General features: G+C 40.2%; 1 protein-coding gene across 2 annotated transcripts in view; it reads right to left on the bottom strand.

Moving 5' to 3' along the window:
* Positions 1–5,521: 5,521 nt before the first annotated feature.
* wnt7aa (wingless-type MMTV integration site family, member 7Aa) overlaps positions 5,522–19,779 on the bottom strand; it is a gene marked incomplete in the record, with an annotated part of 16,630 nt that continues 2,372 nt past the window's right edge. The window contains 3 exon segments of one of the 2 annotated variants that reach the window (XM_024270987.2): positions 5,522–8,553; positions 14,688–14,917; positions 19,481–19,707. In XM_024270987.2, coding sequence (XP_024126755.1) covers positions 8,074–8,553; positions 14,688–14,917; positions 19,481–19,707 — 937 coding nt within the window. 2 annotated transcript variants of the gene reach the window in all.

Here is a 19,779-nt window from a genome sequence, read left to right as displayed (position 1 = left end):
GCAAATGGATGGGATCAGTGCAGGAACAGAAGAAGCAGGGGGGCAGAACTTTGCATTCCCCCGTGTCTGCTGGTCAAATAACTTTTTTACCTTGAAAACAGTTTCATTCTTGGTGTATGAGGACTCAGTCGACCCTGTTTGGTCCCAGACAAGCCTTAGCTTTTAGATTCAGGTATGATGATGCTAATCAGACAGCTGCTGTCTTTGACCGTTAGCTTTCTAATGGTGATAGTTTCCAGGAGTGTTTGCCTCAGAGCACCAAACCCATCAGAAAACATCAGAAACTATTTTGATGAGCCGATTTAACTCTGTTGAAATCCCTAACAGCAGCTGTGGGGCTTTGAAGGTGGATGAAGCAATCCAGACCCACATGAGCAGCAGCGCGCTCAAACTGGCAGCCGTGCACCACAGCGCAGGTGTTCCCAGGTGTCCCGCTACCACAGCGGTAGCAATCGCCAAAGGTATCAGCCTAAACATGAAACACTCAGTCTTGCTAGAGATGCTTTGGTGTTTACAGTCATAAAAATATTTAATTATCCTTCTGATGATAGTTTTCAGTCACATGACTCGAAAGCCTGCCTGATGGGGAAAAGCTGAAGGAGCTGACAGCGGGCAGATGTCAACTACTTCAATTACTTAGTGAAAATGAATAAAGCAAAGGTTTTTAATTCAAACTCTTCCAATCTCTTTATAGACACCCAATACTGTACTGTACACTACGGTGGCCCTGAGGCGCAAATCCACAAATCACTCAATGCAAAATCATATTAAAGATCAAAATGACAATTAAAAAACAGCAAAACAAATAATACAATAAAAACAGCATTAAAGAACAAAATTCGAGAACCTAAAGGGTAAAAGTGATGGTGATGTTTGAGGTTTTGAAGCCGAGGGAGAGGAGAAGGATGTTGTGACCGAACTGCAAGAGATGATAGAGAAATCACCAAACTTTCATAGAAGCTTAAAAATATACATTTTGTCTGAAGATATTTCCATACCAAATAACTTCCGGTTAAAGAAGGTTAACAAATGTCATCATTCAATCAATGATAATCAAGTCCCGTCATCAATAAGATGCTTTTTCTATTTACTCATTTCTAAATCTGTCAGAATGAATATCTGGTGTGTCAGAGGAGAACCTTCAGGGGGAACTGACCAGGACTCATCCAGCACAGAAGAACAGCAGGCTCCCCTGACTCATTTGAGATCAGAGTTCACGATTTAACAAGATTCTCAGGAAAGTCCAAGGAGAGGCTGAACGCTTCTGACATCTGGATTATCTCTGAAACCTCTAAATAATCTGTGGACTGATGGGACAAAAGAGGAACTTTCTGTGTCCTGTTACATCGAGACTAACACAGCACTTAAACTTTGCAGCAGCTGCAGGATATGGCGGTGGGAGTGTGATGGTGTGGGGCTGAAGGTTTTCCATCAGCTCATGAACTAAGCTCCTGTTCTACAGCAGAATATGGATGCGTTTAGTGTCCACATCAGAGGAGGTGAGACCGATGTCTGACCTCAGATCATCAGTGAAGGCCAAGCTCTTTCTAAATGTCACATTGTGCAGGAATGTTTGCGCTCATTATTAACCCGATCTCTTACTAAAATGACCCCCCCCTCTCCCCATATTCTCCCCATTTTCCCTGTTCACAGAGTAAACAGTGTCTGAATGGTTGTCTTTAGCGGGGTGACCGTTTCTTTTGCTGCAGTCTGGCCTCTATGTGACTGGAGATGCATTTCTCAGAGCAGAATCTTGTTGTCGTGACGACACTGTTGGGGACAGATTAGAGCCGATATGTGGGTGGTCCAGAGCCCACCAAAAGGCTGAAACATGATGGACCCACAGGTTAAAACCAGTGCTTGAAGAAAAATGCAAATTCTCAACTCACTCAACAGAATATCTCAGATGTTTTTCCCTTTCCAGTCTTCTCCTTCATACAGCGTTTTCCCCTGATGGTGCAGACCAGGGTTATTATTGTTCAGAACGATGCATACTCAATAAGCTCATTTAATATCATCTTTTGATCTGTTAAAAGTGTTAACTGTAGTCTTTTAATTATGATTATTCTGCTTTGGCTAGAATCAAAAAGCCTGTCTCGTGTCCATCCATCCATCCATTTTCTTGACCGCTTCATCCCGTTCGGGGTCGCGGGGTTGCCGGAGCCTATCCCGGCTACTGATGGGCGAAGGCGGGGTACACCCTGGACAGGTCGCCAGTCTGTCGCAGGGCCTCAATCACACACAGATCCACTCTCACAGACACACCTAGGGCAATTTAGAGTCACCAATGAACCTATGAAGCATGTTTTTGGACGGTGGGAGGAAGCCGGAGTCCCCGGTGAAAACCCACGCATGCACGGGGAGAACATGCAAACTCCACACAGAAAGGTCCCAGCCGGGATTTGAATCGGGGCCTTCTCACTGTGAGGCAAGAGCGCTAACCACTGCGCCACCGTGCAGCCCCTGTCTCGTGTCTTGAAGACATATTAATCAGAACTTCACTTCTGACTTGTGGGCAGGACTGTTGGTGTGAAAGTAACCCTCCACTGATATCCCATGATCCCTTTGTTTACACTCTCTCCCAATAGCTTAGAGCTGCTCAAATCTCCAGCAAACATTAGTGTTGCGACCAAAAGGGCGAGCAATATCAGGGATATCCAGATTTAAAGTTTTGAACCAGATGCCAGCTCTGACGAAGAAAATGAACATATTTATATATCTGCAAATGGATTCATCAGAGTGGAGTCGAGCAGTAAGACTTTGATCCTCCCAATTAAGCTACTGTGTCACAACAGGGGGCTTTTTCAAGCTGTGCACTTAAAATACGTGGGATAATTCTTCAGAACCAATAATTGGGTTATTCATTCTGGGACATATTTTGGGTTATTTCTTGGTACAATATTATTTTTTTTGTTCCATTTTAACCCAATTTAATTTAAGTTTTTATATTTCCTGAGTTAAAACAACATAAGAAAAAGGTTAGTCCCTTTTTAACCTCGGAGTTGAGTTAAAAACAAACCAGCTTGGGTTGTTTTTAGCTATGGAGTTTTTAGATTGTGGTGTTTATCTGCTCCTGATCCATCAAGATTTGAATAAATAAACACTCAAATTCAATTTTAATCTTAAATTCTTTATTATATGTTCTTCATTATTAAAAAAATATCTATAAGAACATGTTAAAAACACCATTTTCAGTGGAGTGGGTCTTTATATGTTTTACTGTGCTCAAAGAGGCTTTGCTTTAGAAACACTTTCTGCAGTAATACCTGAAAAAAGCACTTCATCTGCTTTACGGGAATACTACTTTTGCATTCAGCTAAACCAGAACTTGTAAATTGTTCCAAAACAAATGCTGAAAATGTGCAAAAATGTGCAAAACACTGACATCATTGCTCCAGTCTTTGGATGTTCAAATCTGCTAAATATACTGGACAAAGTTGTGTAATCACACTTGTTCAACAATTTAGTAAAAGTCAAGAGAACTGACATACCGGTTCCGGTTCACGACCTTAGTAGGGTGTCTTCAACTCTCCTAAACTCTTTCAAAATTTCTCACAAGCGACTTTAATCACCAAGCTACTGCAAAACAGCTACTGCAACAAGGAGAGTTGAACACGGCACCGAAGAAAAATTTTGAAGCCGATTTGACAGAGTTCAAAATTGGGCTTGCTGATATCCAAGCTAAGCTAACTCCACTGCTTGGAGCTTGAAGCTAAGCTATCGCCGCTGCTGCAACTTGATTCTCAGCTGAGCTGCAGACGACTTGAGCACAAGTCCCTTGATATGATAAAAATTTTACAGTCTCTAGTCATAACAACGAAGAACGATTACGTGGCCTTAAACTTGTTTCTAAACTGTGATGTATCACTGATTCTACAATTACTCTTGATTTTTTTTCTTTTTCTCTTCTTTTTCCTGTTCTACTTATAATTACTTTATTATTATTATTATTATTATTATTTTTATTTGATTAATACAATCGGAACAAATGGTATTTTTTAATGAGAATATTTTTACATTTTTTGCATTGACTAATGTAGATGATTTTTCTTCCTGATACTGATTATCATCTGGGAAAGTCATTTTCTATTTATCGGTGCCGGAGCTCTGGGGTATGATCGGATCATCATCAGGAGGATCTTCTGCATTAATCGTGTCGGGGGTCTGGAACATATTCAGATGATTATTAATCATCTGTTTTGCTCTGGATTTCTGATTCTGGTTGGTGTGGGGGATGTTTTCTGGTGATGGCGGTCTGACTATGCTTGGGTTTCTGGTATTGATTGATGTGGATGATGTTTTCCTGATAATCAACAGCTGAATATATTTAGATTTTTGGTACTGATTAATATAAATGACTTATCTGTGGATGTTTGAAATTTGATTACATCACTGATCTTAATGATCCTTAATAACCTAAAACTATGATTGTAGGATATAAATATTTGATCTTAAGTCTTGAAACGGATGTTGATAATTCATGTAGAGAAAATAGTATGGTCGAGGCGGAATGGGATTATATAAGTTTGCTTCCTTCAACTCCCTTTCAAGCGATCAACTTGTGATTTATTATGTGATGTTAATTCATGTATTAACAGCTGATTGATTGAAACAAACCACTTAACTCATTCATTCATTCATTCGTTCATTCACATTCTCTGAATACTCCAATAAAAACACAAGTCTCAATTTCTAAATAAGAAATCATACAAAGAGACTCAGCAGTAAAATTCACTGTTTTCTGGCAGTTTTGAGACATCAGGTTTATGGAAAAAATGTTAATCTTTGGTTTGTACTTTATAAATGCTTTACCCTTTTGATAAATACTTTAGTATAAAAAAAAAAAAAGATCTACAAATTTCCAAGAAATCTATTAATTTAATTCACAAAAAGATGAAAGGGACAGCATGCAACACTCAGACTGAGTTTGGTGGGCATGTAAACGCACTCAGATATGAACCAAATCAAAGACAGGACGGTGCAGGTCACACACTGCAGGCCAATGCAGGCCTGTGCAGGGATTACTGACACACCGTTGATGAATGAAGGTAACAAGCAGTTGACGCCTCATCATCCATCCATCCATTTTCCAAACACAAAAAATGCCTTTCACAGGGTTGCTGGAGCCTATCCTAGTCACTGCTGGGAAAAGTAGGGCTACCCTGGATGCGTCGCCAATCCAATGCATGGATTAACGTTAAATCTGTCGGATCCAAACTCAACTCTGAGAAGAAGTTTGTATTTTTTTTTTAGAGCAACTTTAGATTTTCTCCGTCCTTTTGGCTGTTTGTGACACTATAAAGTCCTTTGGTAAATTTTAATCCCAAAGATAGTATCAGAATTACACAGTAAAATGAAGAACGAACACATGAAGTGATGTGTTTATCGAAACATCCCTGAGTTCTTCAGACAGTTAAAGCAAAAGCTATCGTGGTTCTTCACATGAAAGACCAAAACAGACTTTTTCAGGTTATTTCCTTGTCAGGCCCATGAAATAATTTAAAATGAAGTAAAGATACAGTTGAATCCAAAATTCATTTATTACGCAGAAAAGAAAACAATAATCAACAGTCAGAGCTTCATCTGTTTGTGCAGAACTAAAAAAAAAACTAAACATTTTTCTCCACATTTTTCAAAGACAACTTACAGTTTAAATTAGAACTTTAATTTGAAGGAGCTGCATGAATGCTTGTTTCTTTCTTTTTTGTGATGAAAGTCAATTTTAAAGTTAATTTAAGGATCGACCACCAAACAAAGCTGAAACTGAGACAACAAAACCATTTCTCCTTCACCCCCGGTGGACACTCATTGAAATTATTGCCTATTTAAGACAAAATCATCAGTTATTGACATGCTTGAACACTTTCAAAATAAATGTGAATGATTTCTGCACATCAGGATTGTTTCAAAAGTTACATAGAGTTCCCTTTCCAATAAATTAAGCACAACTGTAATACAGAAGCTCCACAGAGGGCCATGTCAACAGACAAGTTTGCAAAAAAAGAGGAAATTTGCTTAAATACTTTTTTTAAAGACATCAGAAACAATTTAATTTCTACAGATGAAATCCACATAGAGCCCAACCCCCAACAGACAACATAGCTTTTAAGAAGACATTCTGAATAATTACAGACCAAAATGTTTATTTTGTATTCAGTTTTCATAAGCTCAGACAGTAACTGCAAAGTTTGAATGCTTTTATTTTGAAGTTCTCACAGAAAAAGGAAATAAATTAGGAAACATTTTCTATAAAAATAAGAACTCTTTTACAAATGTTTTCTATTAACAAACAATTGGAGGCCTTTACATCTTTGTGGACTCCTGGAAGTCTGCTTACACTCTGTCACAAACCAAATGGATGGTGGTTCAGAACCGACCCGATGACCTTTGAACCCTCAATATCATAACAAACCTGGATGTTTCATTGGAAGAGTCGGACTATTTGGATAAGACTCGCTATTCATTTTAACGCTCAAATATATTTTAAAAACTAATAAAAACAAAATGTAGATGCAAAAATCCTCCTTGATTCAATGTAATTGTACGTTTTTAAACATTTCATCTTTAATTCCAGTGTTTTAACCTTTTTTTATAAAAAGAAACAGGTTTAGGAAGCAACGTAAAGTTGCTTTGAAGTGCAACCGTTATTTTTTTTTTTTATTTATTTATTTTTTTATATAGATACCCCTACAGCCTTTTAAACTCGATGAGGCCGACATGATAAGGAGTTTTCCAAAGAATAAATTATTCTCTGAAAATGAGCCAACTGAGCAATCCTGGATCAGAACAAAGACGTAGTTGCACTGGACTATATAAAAACAAAAAAAGAAAACAGTGAATCTGCAGTTGACAGAATAACCAACTGGAAGCTCCTTGAAGAAAAACTCCTCCACACAGACAGCAGCACCTAAGGCATCTGTCAGTCAGCAGAAAAATCCTAGAAATTCTCTTTTTAAAGAAAAGTTTCCAGGAAATGAAAAAAACATGATCATATTTGTATTTGTGAAAGGTTCACGGATCATCCGAGTGGATTCTGTTGGTGAGGGTTTCAAGAAAACATTTCTAGAAAGAAGATTTTAAGTCCAGTCATGTTCGTATTTAATAACATGCTTAAGCAGCATTTCTCATTGTGAGAAAATGAACAGTAAAAAAGACCAAGAACAAAAAGTTAAATAATTTAGATCCAGTCATGGTAAAGCAAAAAAAACAAGCTTCCAGTGGACAGTGGAGTCATGAGGGCCAAAGATTGGAAGAATGGATCTTCAGTGACGATTCATCAGGGTTTCTCACTTTCTCACCCAACCGCCTTTTCAGGGGATATAAGCGAAAAACTTTTACGAGGCACGTAGGCGGAACACCTGAAATTTTAACATGGTAGACCACTCGGTTAGCCTGTAGGGCAAAGATGTTCAAGCATACCTTTTTCTACGAGCATACTGCACGAGACAGGTTGTAGTGAACACTTAACATGCACTCATACAACAATGGTACGTTCCAATTTATGACATCCTCTGAGGCCATTTTACCTTTAAATATGGAGAGAAAATAGACTCATTTGATTTGTGTGTGCGTAATTGTTGATTTGAAACTGATACAATACATTTTGTGTGCAAATTTATGTACTTACACATGTAAAAACATTACAATATATTAAAAAATACAAAGCAGCATCTAGACACACGAATCATGGAGACGTGAAGAGTGTCAAATTAGATTTGTGTGTAAATGCGGTTTTGTGTCTATCAGGCGATTTGTGCGTAATTTGAAGATCTGCGTGTAGTTAGTTTCAAACTACTGTAATTTTATGTTTTACATGTGTAAATGTATGTTGTATTTTTTAAGTTTTGCGCATGTGAATACACTATTACAAGTACATGAAGTTATGCACAAAATGTATTGAATGAGTTACAAATCAAGAAAAAATGGAATGATACTATATTCTCTCCATATTTAATCCTCCAGATCACATGAAGTTCAGAAAAATGGAGGCTCCAGATTCCACAGACAGCACACAGAGTTCCTCAGCAGATCCGGTCCATGTTACGCCACTAAGAGCAGGTATTCGTCCAGGTTCTACTTGCAGGTGTAGACCTCTGTCCTGGCGCTGCAGGTGTTGCACCTGACGGAGCAGCACCACAGGAACTTGCAGTTGCACTGCCACACGCGGGAGTACTGGTGGGTGTCGTAGCCGCGACCGCAGCACATGGAGGCGCAGCTGTCGGGCTGCTGAGCCGTTCGGTTGCACAGACGCCCCTGCGTTCCCGTGCTGTCCATCACAGAGTCGGCTTCGCAGTAACTGGGCGACTTCTCGATGTAGACCAGCTCTGTGTCTTTGGGCTTGTGGTACAGGTGCGATTTCCTGACCTTCAGGAAGGCGGGCCGCTTGTTGCGTCTGGCCCGCACTGGCTCCACGTGGACGGCCTGCTGGTACTTCTCCTTCAGGATGTGTCCTAGCTGGCGGAACTTGGGGAGTGTGGTCCAGCAGGTCTTGGTGGTACATGATCCAGAAACGCCGTGACACTTGCACTCTAAGCGCATGGCCTTCTCCAGCACCTGCAGGACAAAAGACGAGATGAAGAACTGACCTTCTACAGCAGGGGTGTCAAACTCAATCGCACGAGGGGCCAAAATCCAAAACACACCTTAGGGCGCGGGCCGAAACAAGATAAACATTTATTGAACAATCTAAAACTAAGTTTTAAAACTTCAAAACTGTAAGTTTTTAACATAATTATGAACTAGAGATATAGCATTACCTGTGAATAGCTGAAGATGCTGAAATTGATAGTTAAAACGCTGAAGTTGATGGCTAAAATCACTGAAGCAAATAGCTGAAAACCCTGGAGCTATTAGCCAACTATAATATGAGCTAATTACCAAATTAGCCTAAAAAAACGTGAAAAAAACCTAAGCTAGCAACAGCTAGCATGTAGCTAAAAAAATAGCTAAACTTCCAACTAGCCTAAAAAAAAGCCTGAATTAGCCAAAACAGCCAACATGTACGTAAATGAAATATTAGCTAAACTACAAAATAGCCTAAAAAAACTTAGTAAATGCCAAAATAGTCCAAATAGCTAGCAAAATGCCAATTTTTAAAACTTTAAAACTGTAACTTTTTTACGTAAATATGAATAATAAAAAGGCAGGAGTATTATTCCAGAATAAATCAACTTAAATCTTAAATAATTTTCAATATTTTACCCTCCATAAAAATACATGTTGTCAAAATTATACAAATTAGAAATAAGAAATAATAATAATAATAAATATTTATTAATTGGCCGCTTTAAGAAAGTGACAGATGGATTCTCGACATGTGACCAAGCGACTTATCATGCGTTAAAAGAGACGAATGTGATGGGAGAGTCCAGTAGTTTTCCAAAATAAAACTTCCTCCAGAAACAGATTACAAATAAGATGAAAAAATTTAGGTTGCGGTTTTTTTTGCGTGCTGGTACCAACTGTCCCACAGACCGGTACCAGTCTACGACACCTTTGGTGCTCTTCTTTCAGAGGTGTCCTCCTGTTTCCATGTTTATGTTTTCAATCTTTCCATTAATCCTGAACATAAACAGCCTCTGAGTCACTGGCAATGGTTCACAAACTAGAGTCCAGGTTGCTAAAAAACTGATGAAAAAGTGTCAAAAAGCTGATTGTCATTAACAGTTCTAACATCGTAAAGTTATATAAAAGCAGTCCTACAGCATGATTGTTTACAGGAATTTCCTGATTTGTTTAATTTTTGGGAAAAATAAGTTAAAAAAACAAAAAATGAGTTCCATTTAAATTTAAGACACAAAGTGTGTGAATACTTCCAAGAAAATTATAACAGCAAATTGATTTAATTAATGACTTTAATTAGATTTATTTCACTTAAATTAGGGATAAATTGAACATTTGTTTCAAAGAAAATTACCATCTGAAATTATTCTTTGACCTGAAATTTGTCCGTCACAAAAATAAAATATATTCCATTTAAACAACTCCGGCGTTGGATTATACATTCTAAAAAAATAAATTGTGAAGATTAAGAAAAATTTTGATGCTGAGAAAGCTTTTTAAATTTGTTTTAAACCGTCATGTAAATCTGCAAAAGATCCTTCGTTTACAGAAAGAAAAGAAGAAAAATTCAGAAAACAAAAGTGATTTCCAGAAAAGAAAATGAAACATTAAAAACTGACACATAAGAAGAAACCAGAAATAGTGAATGGGAAATTGCTGATGAGATGGATGACATTTGTCCATCATTTCAACTGAAAGCTATTAGGCATGAAGCGATATTGGATGTGCTCCTTCTAATCATACAATCAATATGTTGACATTGAAGATGTAAAATCCTCAAAAATCAAATGTCATCATCAAACTCAGCGATTTCCCATAATACCAACTTAATTTCTAGAAATTACTTTATTTAATTTCAAAGGTATAATGTTGTTTTTATTTGTTTTGTTTTGAATTGTCATTGTGATCTTTAATCTGTTCTTGTGTTAAGTGATTTGTTGGTGGGATTTGGACTTCATGGCCACCGTAGGAAACAGCTCTACTGTACTGTACAGTCTGAAATACAAATAACCATGTTCAATAGGTTTATTTCCTTTCCTGTGTGTTCTCTCAGATCAAGATTAACAGTGTTTTCATGTGTTGAAACCGTAATCACACAGTGGTCTGGAGTAACAAACAGACGACCTGCGAAAAAAGATCGATATCTCCGGACATGTTCCTCTTTAGCACTGATGGGGCTCTGCTAGAGGGACGGACCTGTTTTGGTCCCTCCAAATCTACCCTGGACAGCAGAGATGTGAAAAGTTTGAGGTCTCCAGCTGTGGATTCATTCCAGGTTTCTGTGGAGCCTGCAGACAGCGCTAACCGGCTGTGGAAAAAGGCCTTTCACCGCGCGGGGAGGAACCGCGGAGCTCCTGTGAACCGGGGACTGGATGACAGGAGCTGACCCCGCCTACCTCTCACTGTGTGGCAGCCCGGTTCAACGGGAGTCTCATCCTGCGTCTTTGATTCTGCCACTCCAACGTGGCCTCAGACTCTCTGGAGTCTGCTGGGGTAATTGTTGAAAGCCTTGGATGCATGCAGCTTAGTGCAGTCAAGCCTCAGAGAGCCGGCAAACACTCGATTCATGGAACTCAGTGAAGTGAAGTCCCATCAAAGCTGCTGCCGTTTGTCTAACAGAGGGCGTTTAAGCCTCTGGCAGCACCTTTTCTGTGTTGTTTATTCTTCTCAAGAAACTGGGAACTCGTGCTGAAACACAAAGTGGCATCTCTGCAGGCGAACATGAAGGCTTTGCTGCAAAAATTACAGAGGAAGAGGTGCAAATTAAGAGATTCACGAGGTGGATCTGAGCAGACTCAGGAATAAAAACTCGCCTAGTGAGGCTTCCATTCAGAGCTATCATGTTTGTTATGTTTTCAAACTCCATTGTGTGCATGGATACACAAAGTGACTATGAACAGAACAAAAGTCATTTCTAGAAATCACCTCATTCCAAATCAGCCAGGAAATTGTGATTTGAGCAGGGTCTCATATCCAGAGCAAAATATGAAGGGTTTGTTTGCTGAGGGGTGGTGTTGCAGGCAGATGGAAACATTTAATATTCCTCCAAAGCGTTCTTTGGAGAAAAGACGGTAATTTTGAGTTTGAAGGGTAACACAACAGGACAATTCCTTCAACAGGACTTCACTCTCTGCTAAGATTTGAAAAATGCAAAAAATGGTGAGGTGAGGCGAGCTGAGCGGGGAAGGAGTGGTCTGGATCTGTGATTGACAGTAAGAGTGAGGTTAGCTTGAGGTACAGTAGTCACTCAATATGGAGAGTGGTACCGAGCAACGTGATGCCAGTATGTCCACAGAACTTTTGAGGCAGGCTTTCATGGTCCAGACGAAAGAGGACCCCTGTCTCAGTGCTAGCATCATTAGCTTATGAAGGCTATTGTATTTAGCAACCAATCCAGAGTGAAAAGTTTATTGCAAATCCCATTTACCAGGACGGAGTTCACTGGATTCAGTACTAACTGCACTAAGCCACTGTTGCCTAGCTTTCAAGTCCACTGAAAAGTTGAGCAAGTTAGTAAGTTTTTGACAACCGAAGGCAAAACACCTACAAGCCATGCTAAAGCTAACACGATAGCCACCGACTGTAACAGAATCAAAGGTGGGCGGGGCTTTTATAGTAGAGCTGCAGACTTCTGAAATGACCAGTTGACCAGTCACGAAATTCAACTGTACTACTGTACCTCATTTCAACCTGTAGGGGGCAGCACACAGACAGTTTAGATTATAGTTTAAGGAAATTATTTTAATTTGTCAGAAATGTGGCAAGGACCAACAGACAGCACTTTTAAAGCTTATTTCCTATTAAAAAAGCTTAAAGTCCATCATGAATTTTTAAGGCTAATGAAAGGTGGACGGAGATGTGACTTATGAGTGATATAAGGTGAGCATACTGGCTCTTACTGACTGCAGACAAATGCTGCTCATACGAGGAGGTATGCAAGTACATGTAGGATGCCCATAAGATACTCAAACAAACTACGCTCTGATTGGCAAATTTCCTCATTTCTAATATTTAGGCGTCGCACAAGGAGTGCAAACTTCTAACTTGAACAGCTCTAATGAGCCCCTCAAGCATCTAGCAGGATTTGAAGGGTTGAAAAAAGAACAAAAATCTGTACGACATGCCCGTGTCTGTCATAGTTCATGTTGTTAAAGGGTAACACATGAGTTAATCAACTTTTTTTGCCTGTTGACCTCTATAAATGGGGCTTTACAAATGCTGTCTGTTGGTCCTTGCCACATTTTAGCAATTTAAAGTAAACTTGTTTGATTCCTGAAATTGCAGGGGTCACAAACCCTGTTCCTCAGGAGCTACTGGCCTGCTTGTTTTCCAGCTAACCCGGCTTTAGTAGATGCTGATTGGCTGGATTGAATTACCCCAATCTCTGATCGACTAAAACCTGACCAGGCGAGCAGCACTTACTGAAGCAGGGTTAGCTGCAAAACAAGCAGGGCCCTTGAGGAAAATGCCTGACCCCTGGTCTAAAACTGCCCCCTACAGGTTGAAAAGTATTACAGTTGAATTTTGTGATTGGTCAGCTGGTCTCACAAGTCTCGCATCATTTCAGAAGTTTCACATTATCACGCTCTTCAGCCCCAGTTTAAAAAGCCCTGCCCATCTTTAAATCTGTAACAGTCGTTATCATGTTAGCGTTAGCATGGCTCGTAGGTGTTTTGTCTTCATGTTGTCAAAAATCTACTGGCTTTCACAACTTGGAAGTGAGGCAACAGAGGTTTAGTGCAAGAGGCATTGAATCCAGCTAAATCTGCTCTGGTGATGGATTTGCAATGAACGATTTATTATACCATGGTCCAGGTGAATACTCGATTCTGATTGGATTAAAAAGTGATAAACCACTCTTAAAAAAGAAGTTCCGGTCACACTGCCCAAACGTTCTGTATCACTGCACAGGCTTCTTTAAAACATACTTTTGCGTCATCTTCTGTACAAAAACAAGAAGTAAGAAGTGAACTTTCTCTACGATTTGATGCTTTATTTAACCTATCATGACTACCAGCATACATACATCACTTTCCTTTTGTAATGTAAAGGAGTTCATATTGACAAATTAGTCAACCCCTATAATGTTAGGTTGATTTTTGTTTTCTTTTTTTTTTATTTTAAAGAGTTATTCTCCTACTCAGAAGACACACATCACTCAGCGCATGAATAATGCAGTCTTCTGTCTCACCACAGGGGGGAGTTTCTGGTTTTTGAGCACATAAGAAGAGCAGAGTCTACCAAACCTGTGGTAAAATTGATTGTGTGTTTATGTTTTAACTGCTCACTAAAACAATCCACATTTGTCCGGGTTGTCCTTCAAAATGCACAACACTTTGCCGCTCCTGTGTCGGCTTCCGGCGCTGTGTCGTGTCGCCATGTCATCGTAGCATCACTATCAAATAGTTCGCTATATGTGAAAAAGTGATATAAACCAAAGAAATAACAAGAATAAAGTACTTAATATTGATTGAATATTAATTTCTTTTGTAAATTACCATGGTACAAGTGGGATAATACCCGACAAAGTGTGTGTTATGAGAAATTAACGCACAAGTGCGTTAATTTCTCATAACGCACACTTTGTCAGGTATTATCCCTCACTTAGCTTATGATGCTTGCATCATTTTCCTTTTGAGACACAGGGCTCCTTCAGTCTGGACCATGAGCGCCTGCTTTTGGAGAAGGTGGAGGAGACCAATCTTTAACCACCACAGAAAGTGGAGAAACTGGCATCCCTTCACTCGGTACCACTCTCCATTACCTCAAGCTAACCTCACTGTCGCTGTCAATCAAAGATGCAAACCACTCCTCCCTCGCTCAGCCCGCTCAGACCTGTCGCCCGCAGCGTACCCGTAGATAAAAATGTGCATGAACATTTTTGCTCTATGGACTCACCAAGGGGTCTAAGATCCTGCGTGTCTCGTACAGGTTTGCCTATTTTTCGCCACCTGTAGAGGCAGTTGTGACAAAGGCCACAAGAGTTTCTGTGGTGTGAAGTTGATAAAAATACATGATCGTCCCCTTCAAATGAGGCCCGACGTCATGGTTACGCCCAGCCTTCAGGCAGAGGGATGCTTTGTGGAGCAGGACGTGCACAGGTGAGTTTAACCTGCTGTTCTTACCTTCCGTCCCACCTCATTGTTGTGTAAATTCATCAGAGTCCTGGCGTTCTGCTTGACCTCCCGCGCGTCCACGAACACCTTGGAGAAGCTCAGGCCGTAGCGGACGTCGGCGGAGCAGCCCCCCCACTTCCATCCCTCCTCCTGGTTGTAGAGACCCTGCTTGTCCTGGTCGCAGTCGCAGCCGCTCAGGCCCCCCCGCGTGCAGGCGGCGGTGACTGCGTGTGCAATCCCTGCAGCGATGACAGCGTAGGTGAAAGCAGCTTCCTTACTGCCTGCGGTGGAGAAAGAAACTCCTTCAATCACAGGAGCAGACAACAGGATTCCTTCCTGCAGGCGCCGTCAGGCCTCCTCACATATTTGGCATAGCAGATTTAAAGCAGATCATGAAACACAAGTCGATGCATTAATCAAGTGTTTTATAGGCAGACAAACTCTCAGCCCAACCGTGTAGAAAGTCTGACGTAGGAGTAATCAAGTCAAGCAAGGAGAACATATCTGAACTGCAGGGTGATTTATAGCTCTATAATTTAATACTTATGGTCAAACTAACAGCTTGTGGAATGTGAATATTGAATATTTGATCTATGACAGTTGGAGAAAGCAGCAGGATTTTCCGTGAGGGGAGACTTTCACCTCCTCATTCTGAGTGCTTCAGCTCATCTGCAGCTTGTGCAGAAACTCCACAACCAACCGGTGAAGAAGCTGCTTTCTCCTGACATGTTCAGAGCACGTTTCTGGAGCTCAGATGGCAGCAAAGCATCTGACAGATTGATTATCTAAAAAAAGTGGAGGTTGCAGCCTCTGCAGGTTGACAGAGAGAGCAGGTCAGCCCTCACACTCATACCTGAGGAGGTCAGGCTGGTCGGCGGGGAGGATCTCAGGCCAAAGCCAAACTTCTGCTAGCAGCACTTTAGATTTTATGAGTTGTGGTATTTATCAGTTTCACTTCACTGAGACAAAACAATGCACTCAGGGCAGTTGGACCTAAACTATGTGCTCCTTTATCTAAATTTGGGCACCCTTTTTTAATCTATGCAGCATAAATAAACTATTTGGCATCGTTTTTTTCTCCACAGACTTTAATCTTGAAACACCAGACTAAAATCATTTTTTTAAAGGTGCCTATTGCCAAAGCTACAGAACCTGGAGGTAAATTTGTAAACTAAGAAGAATGTACAAGTCTGAACTTGAAGGTTATGGGAGGGGAGGTGGTAATTTATGAACATGCATAGAGGTGCAGCTCGGGGTGGGTGAAAGGCAGGCACAGGTTTGTGTATCTTGTAGCCGTTGTCTGTGTGCATCCCGTTAAAGCAGACTGTGAAAACACGAAGAACACTCTGGAGTCGTTCAGACTGTAATTGTTGAAAGTGCGTCGGATGCGCCGACTTTCACTGCCGACACGCTTCAGAGGCGCTCGCAGCGTCTCCGAGGACCTTCCAGAGTACGGGATTGTTGGGAAATGGTGTCGTCTCTGGAACAAGCATCGCCTCCAGCCTTATTCCACAAACACCGTCGAGTCTGAGGCTTGTTTTCCCACCAACAGCAGAGCCTTGGCTTCAGACTCACAGACATCTGTCCAAATGTCAGAGGCCAAGTACCTCGGAGGGATGTCTCCTCTGCACTGCTTTTTGAGCGTTCGTAGCAATTTTCAACAATCACTGTCCACTTTATCTCCACTATTTATGCAAGAGTTAAGCTGCAAACACACAAACATCGCAGACGCGTCAGCAGAGGAGAAGCCTGCAGCTGCAAGGCAGCGCTTACTGTTGGGTAAAGAAGCTATAGTGGGCTCTCCTTTAAGACTGTGGCTCCGTTTTCTTAGGAAATATTTGCAGCATAATTTTTAAAAAGGGGCGGAGACAGATGCCCGGTCCACTCAATCTTATGAACCTGCTCTGATGAGTGACCTCCCAGCTGACAATCAAGACTGCACTCATTTGTAACGCACACAAAACAGACACCTCTCCTAACAAAAAGACACACTAATGTGATTAACATGAAGAAACCCTAACATACACATGAAGACATACTAAAACACACACAAACGTGTTACTAGTGCACAGGACATCAAAAACACAAAGTCATCCCAGAGCTAAAAGTAATAAATATTCTGTTTGTTCGACAATCTATTGATTAAATATTAAAATAATTGATTTTTCATGCATATTTAAAAAAATATTGACTTCTGTTTTCATCCTAACTTATATTTTTTGAAATGTCTCAATAAAGCTTTGCAAGTGAAATAAATCCAACAGCAACTATTCATGTTTTAGGATTAATTTTCATACTTTGATTTATTTAGTTTAATCTAATAAGCCCTTTAGAGCAAGAGTAACTTTCTTTACATTTTACCTCTTATTTCCCATTATTTAGTTTTAGCAACCATCTGACAAAATTAAACTTTTTAGAAATGCAGAAATGATTCAGATTTTTCAATTGTACACTGGAAGTTGGTTGTATCAGAAAAAAAAGCTTGACAGACTTCTACTTCAAACTAAAATCACCAAAGTTGAGGTAAAAAACGTGTTTACGTAAGAGTAAAAGAATAAATGAGAAAAAAAACTTGCTTACAGCTTTAAGATCAGTGACCCATAATCTTAAATAAAAAAGGATTTTCTTCTTCTTTTCAGAAAATTCCTTCACAAATTTCTTCTCTACTCACTATAAAGTGCATTCGCCTTTTTGTAGAGCTGTCGCAATCTACAACTCCAAAATATAGAAATTTCCCAGAAGTCTTTGTGATAAACCAGTGTGCGATCCTCACTACAGTAGCAAATATAGACCACAATGCATTGCGTTTGAACAATGGTAGTGGGGAAAAAAGTGTTTAATAATAATAGCAGTTATGAATCCTTTGTGAGTGCAACTTTAGGAGTGTCTGTGTGCTTTCTTCTAAAAATGAATCACCTGGAGGCCGAATTAAGAAGAGGCGCCTTTTCTGTCAAAAATCCCCCCCAGTCGATAAAAAATAGACTAATTCTCATTCATTTCAGCAGGTTCAGACTACAGGTGACTGACAGCTCTCCTCGTGAGGCGGTAAATAAAGGAGGACTTTTTCAACAACTTATTTGAGCTAAGATAAAAAAGAGACGTTTCATGATGGTGTTACTAGTAAGTTTACTCTATAAACAAAGGCCCTTCAGGAGCTCCTCCTCTAAGGTTTTGGAAGTTGTGTCATAGATAGCAGCCACAGGAAACCAGGTTGGGGGAAATCATAGTTGTCAGCAGTGACAGAGTAGAAGTTAAGCACTAAATCCCTCTTCTCTACTGCTTTCAAATCAACTGAAATAATCCCCCAGATGCCTGGAAAATGCATTTAAAGGGCTCTAATTTGAATTTTTTCCTCAAGGAGAACCCCCAGACTAATCTTTTCAATTTGGAAACAAAATATTTACTGATGTGTTGAATAAATGAAGTAGCATCATTTACTGCTTTATAAGCTTAAAGCACATTTTTTGTCAGTCTCTGCGATTTGCAAATATTGCGTCAGACGCACTGAGTCATCGATCATAATCAAAGGAGAATTTTTTTATAGATATTTTTAGCAGAAATCTTGATACTGGCTGATGTGAAAATTTGCCCACTCTGATCGTTTTTTTTAAAAAAAATCTATTTTAAAAGCATTCCTGGTGGTCTTTCAACTAAAATTAGGCCATTTTTAGGCAAAATAAAAAACCTGAGCTGTTTCTTACGACATAGTTTCTGCAGAGATTCAGTAGTTGATTAGAAATTTGCTGCCGAGTTGTGGGCGGGACTGTTGAGAATTGTCATCTTTCTGTTTACTGATTTAGCTTACAGCCCCTCACACCCCCAACGTAACATTACTGGTTAAGTAAAAATGGTGTGCACTGTTGGAGCTATCCAGCCGTACAGTTCTGATCCCGATTCCAGCTCAGATGAGGAGAACGAATGAGTTAGATCTAGTGGATGTATCAGAATGGAGCGGATTAGGGACCTTTTGGCCCCGCCCACTGTACCACTGACATCACATCCACAAACCTTTTCAAATGGCATTTACTCGTCTGCCCCATATTCACAACAATTTGAATAAAGAGATACTCAGAAGTGCAGTTTTTACTATAATAAGCTTCATTTTCCTCATGTCCTCCATCATGAGAATAATGCCACAAAAACACCAAAAACATGATTTTTTTTAAATCAGATTGAGCCTTTAAAGTAATTATTTTGAAAACTCCCAAACAAGACTATTGGTGTTTAATCTGACCCACTTGTGTCCTTTTATCCCAGAGATAATGCTGCAATTGTTTAAGAAATGGTGATCTGATGAAAACTTCTTAGCTGGGATTCACTACAAACAGGAGTATTACACACCAGTTGCATCTTGAAGCTTGTAAATTACAGTTTGGATGAAGGTGCTGCTCTGTTTAAATCAATTCAATCCAACATACTGTGCTGTGTTTCATATTCATCCAGTTGGTTGTGGTGTCCCACAGGGTTCTGATTATCTTGCCTCTTTGGTCTTAAAATTGATTTTTTTCTAATCCAGAACTGCTAGTTTTTGAGAGAAAAATGTTTTAAGTCAAAACTTTAAGAAATTATTTTGTAAACATTGATTTATAAGCTGCTGTTTCTGTATTTGGATTTCATACATTTTATTCTATTCGTGCATTTCAAGTATTTCTGGGGGGGGAAAAAAACATTTTTGTCCCATTTTATTATGTTTTCTTTCAGTTTTCGTGACAAATAAAACTTTGGGCCCATTTTTGGGCTGAATCTCAGTCGCATCAGGGCTTTGCGCGCATGCAGGACGGAAGCCCGCGCGTGCTACATACCCACTTTGAGCTCTCTCCCAAACACTGTCCTCTCCCCCAGGGCCGAGCAGTTCCAGCGCCCGTGCCTGAACTGGAACTGGCACTCCCGGATGCCCATCTGCACGCCCTCCCCCATCACGATGATGGCGTCGGGCCGGCTCTGGCAGATCGTCCTCTGACGGGGGGCCAAACCGGGGATTTTGTTGCAGATGATGCTGGCTCCCAGCGCGACCACCGACCAAAGCCCCCTGTGGGAGGGGAGAGGAGGGTTAAACTTCCTTCGGCACTTTTACGCAGAGCTGCCTCCGGTTCTCTGCGCA

Source organism: Oryzias melastigma, linkage group LG5 (assembly GCF_002922805.2).
Source record: "Oryzias melastigma strain HK-1 linkage group LG5, ASM292280v2, whole genome shotgun sequence".
Classification (NCBI taxonomy): domain Eukaryota; kingdom Metazoa; phylum Chordata; class Actinopteri; order Beloniformes; family Adrianichthyidae; genus Oryzias; species Oryzias melastigma.
This window is presented reverse-complemented; position numbering and strand designations above follow the sequence as displayed.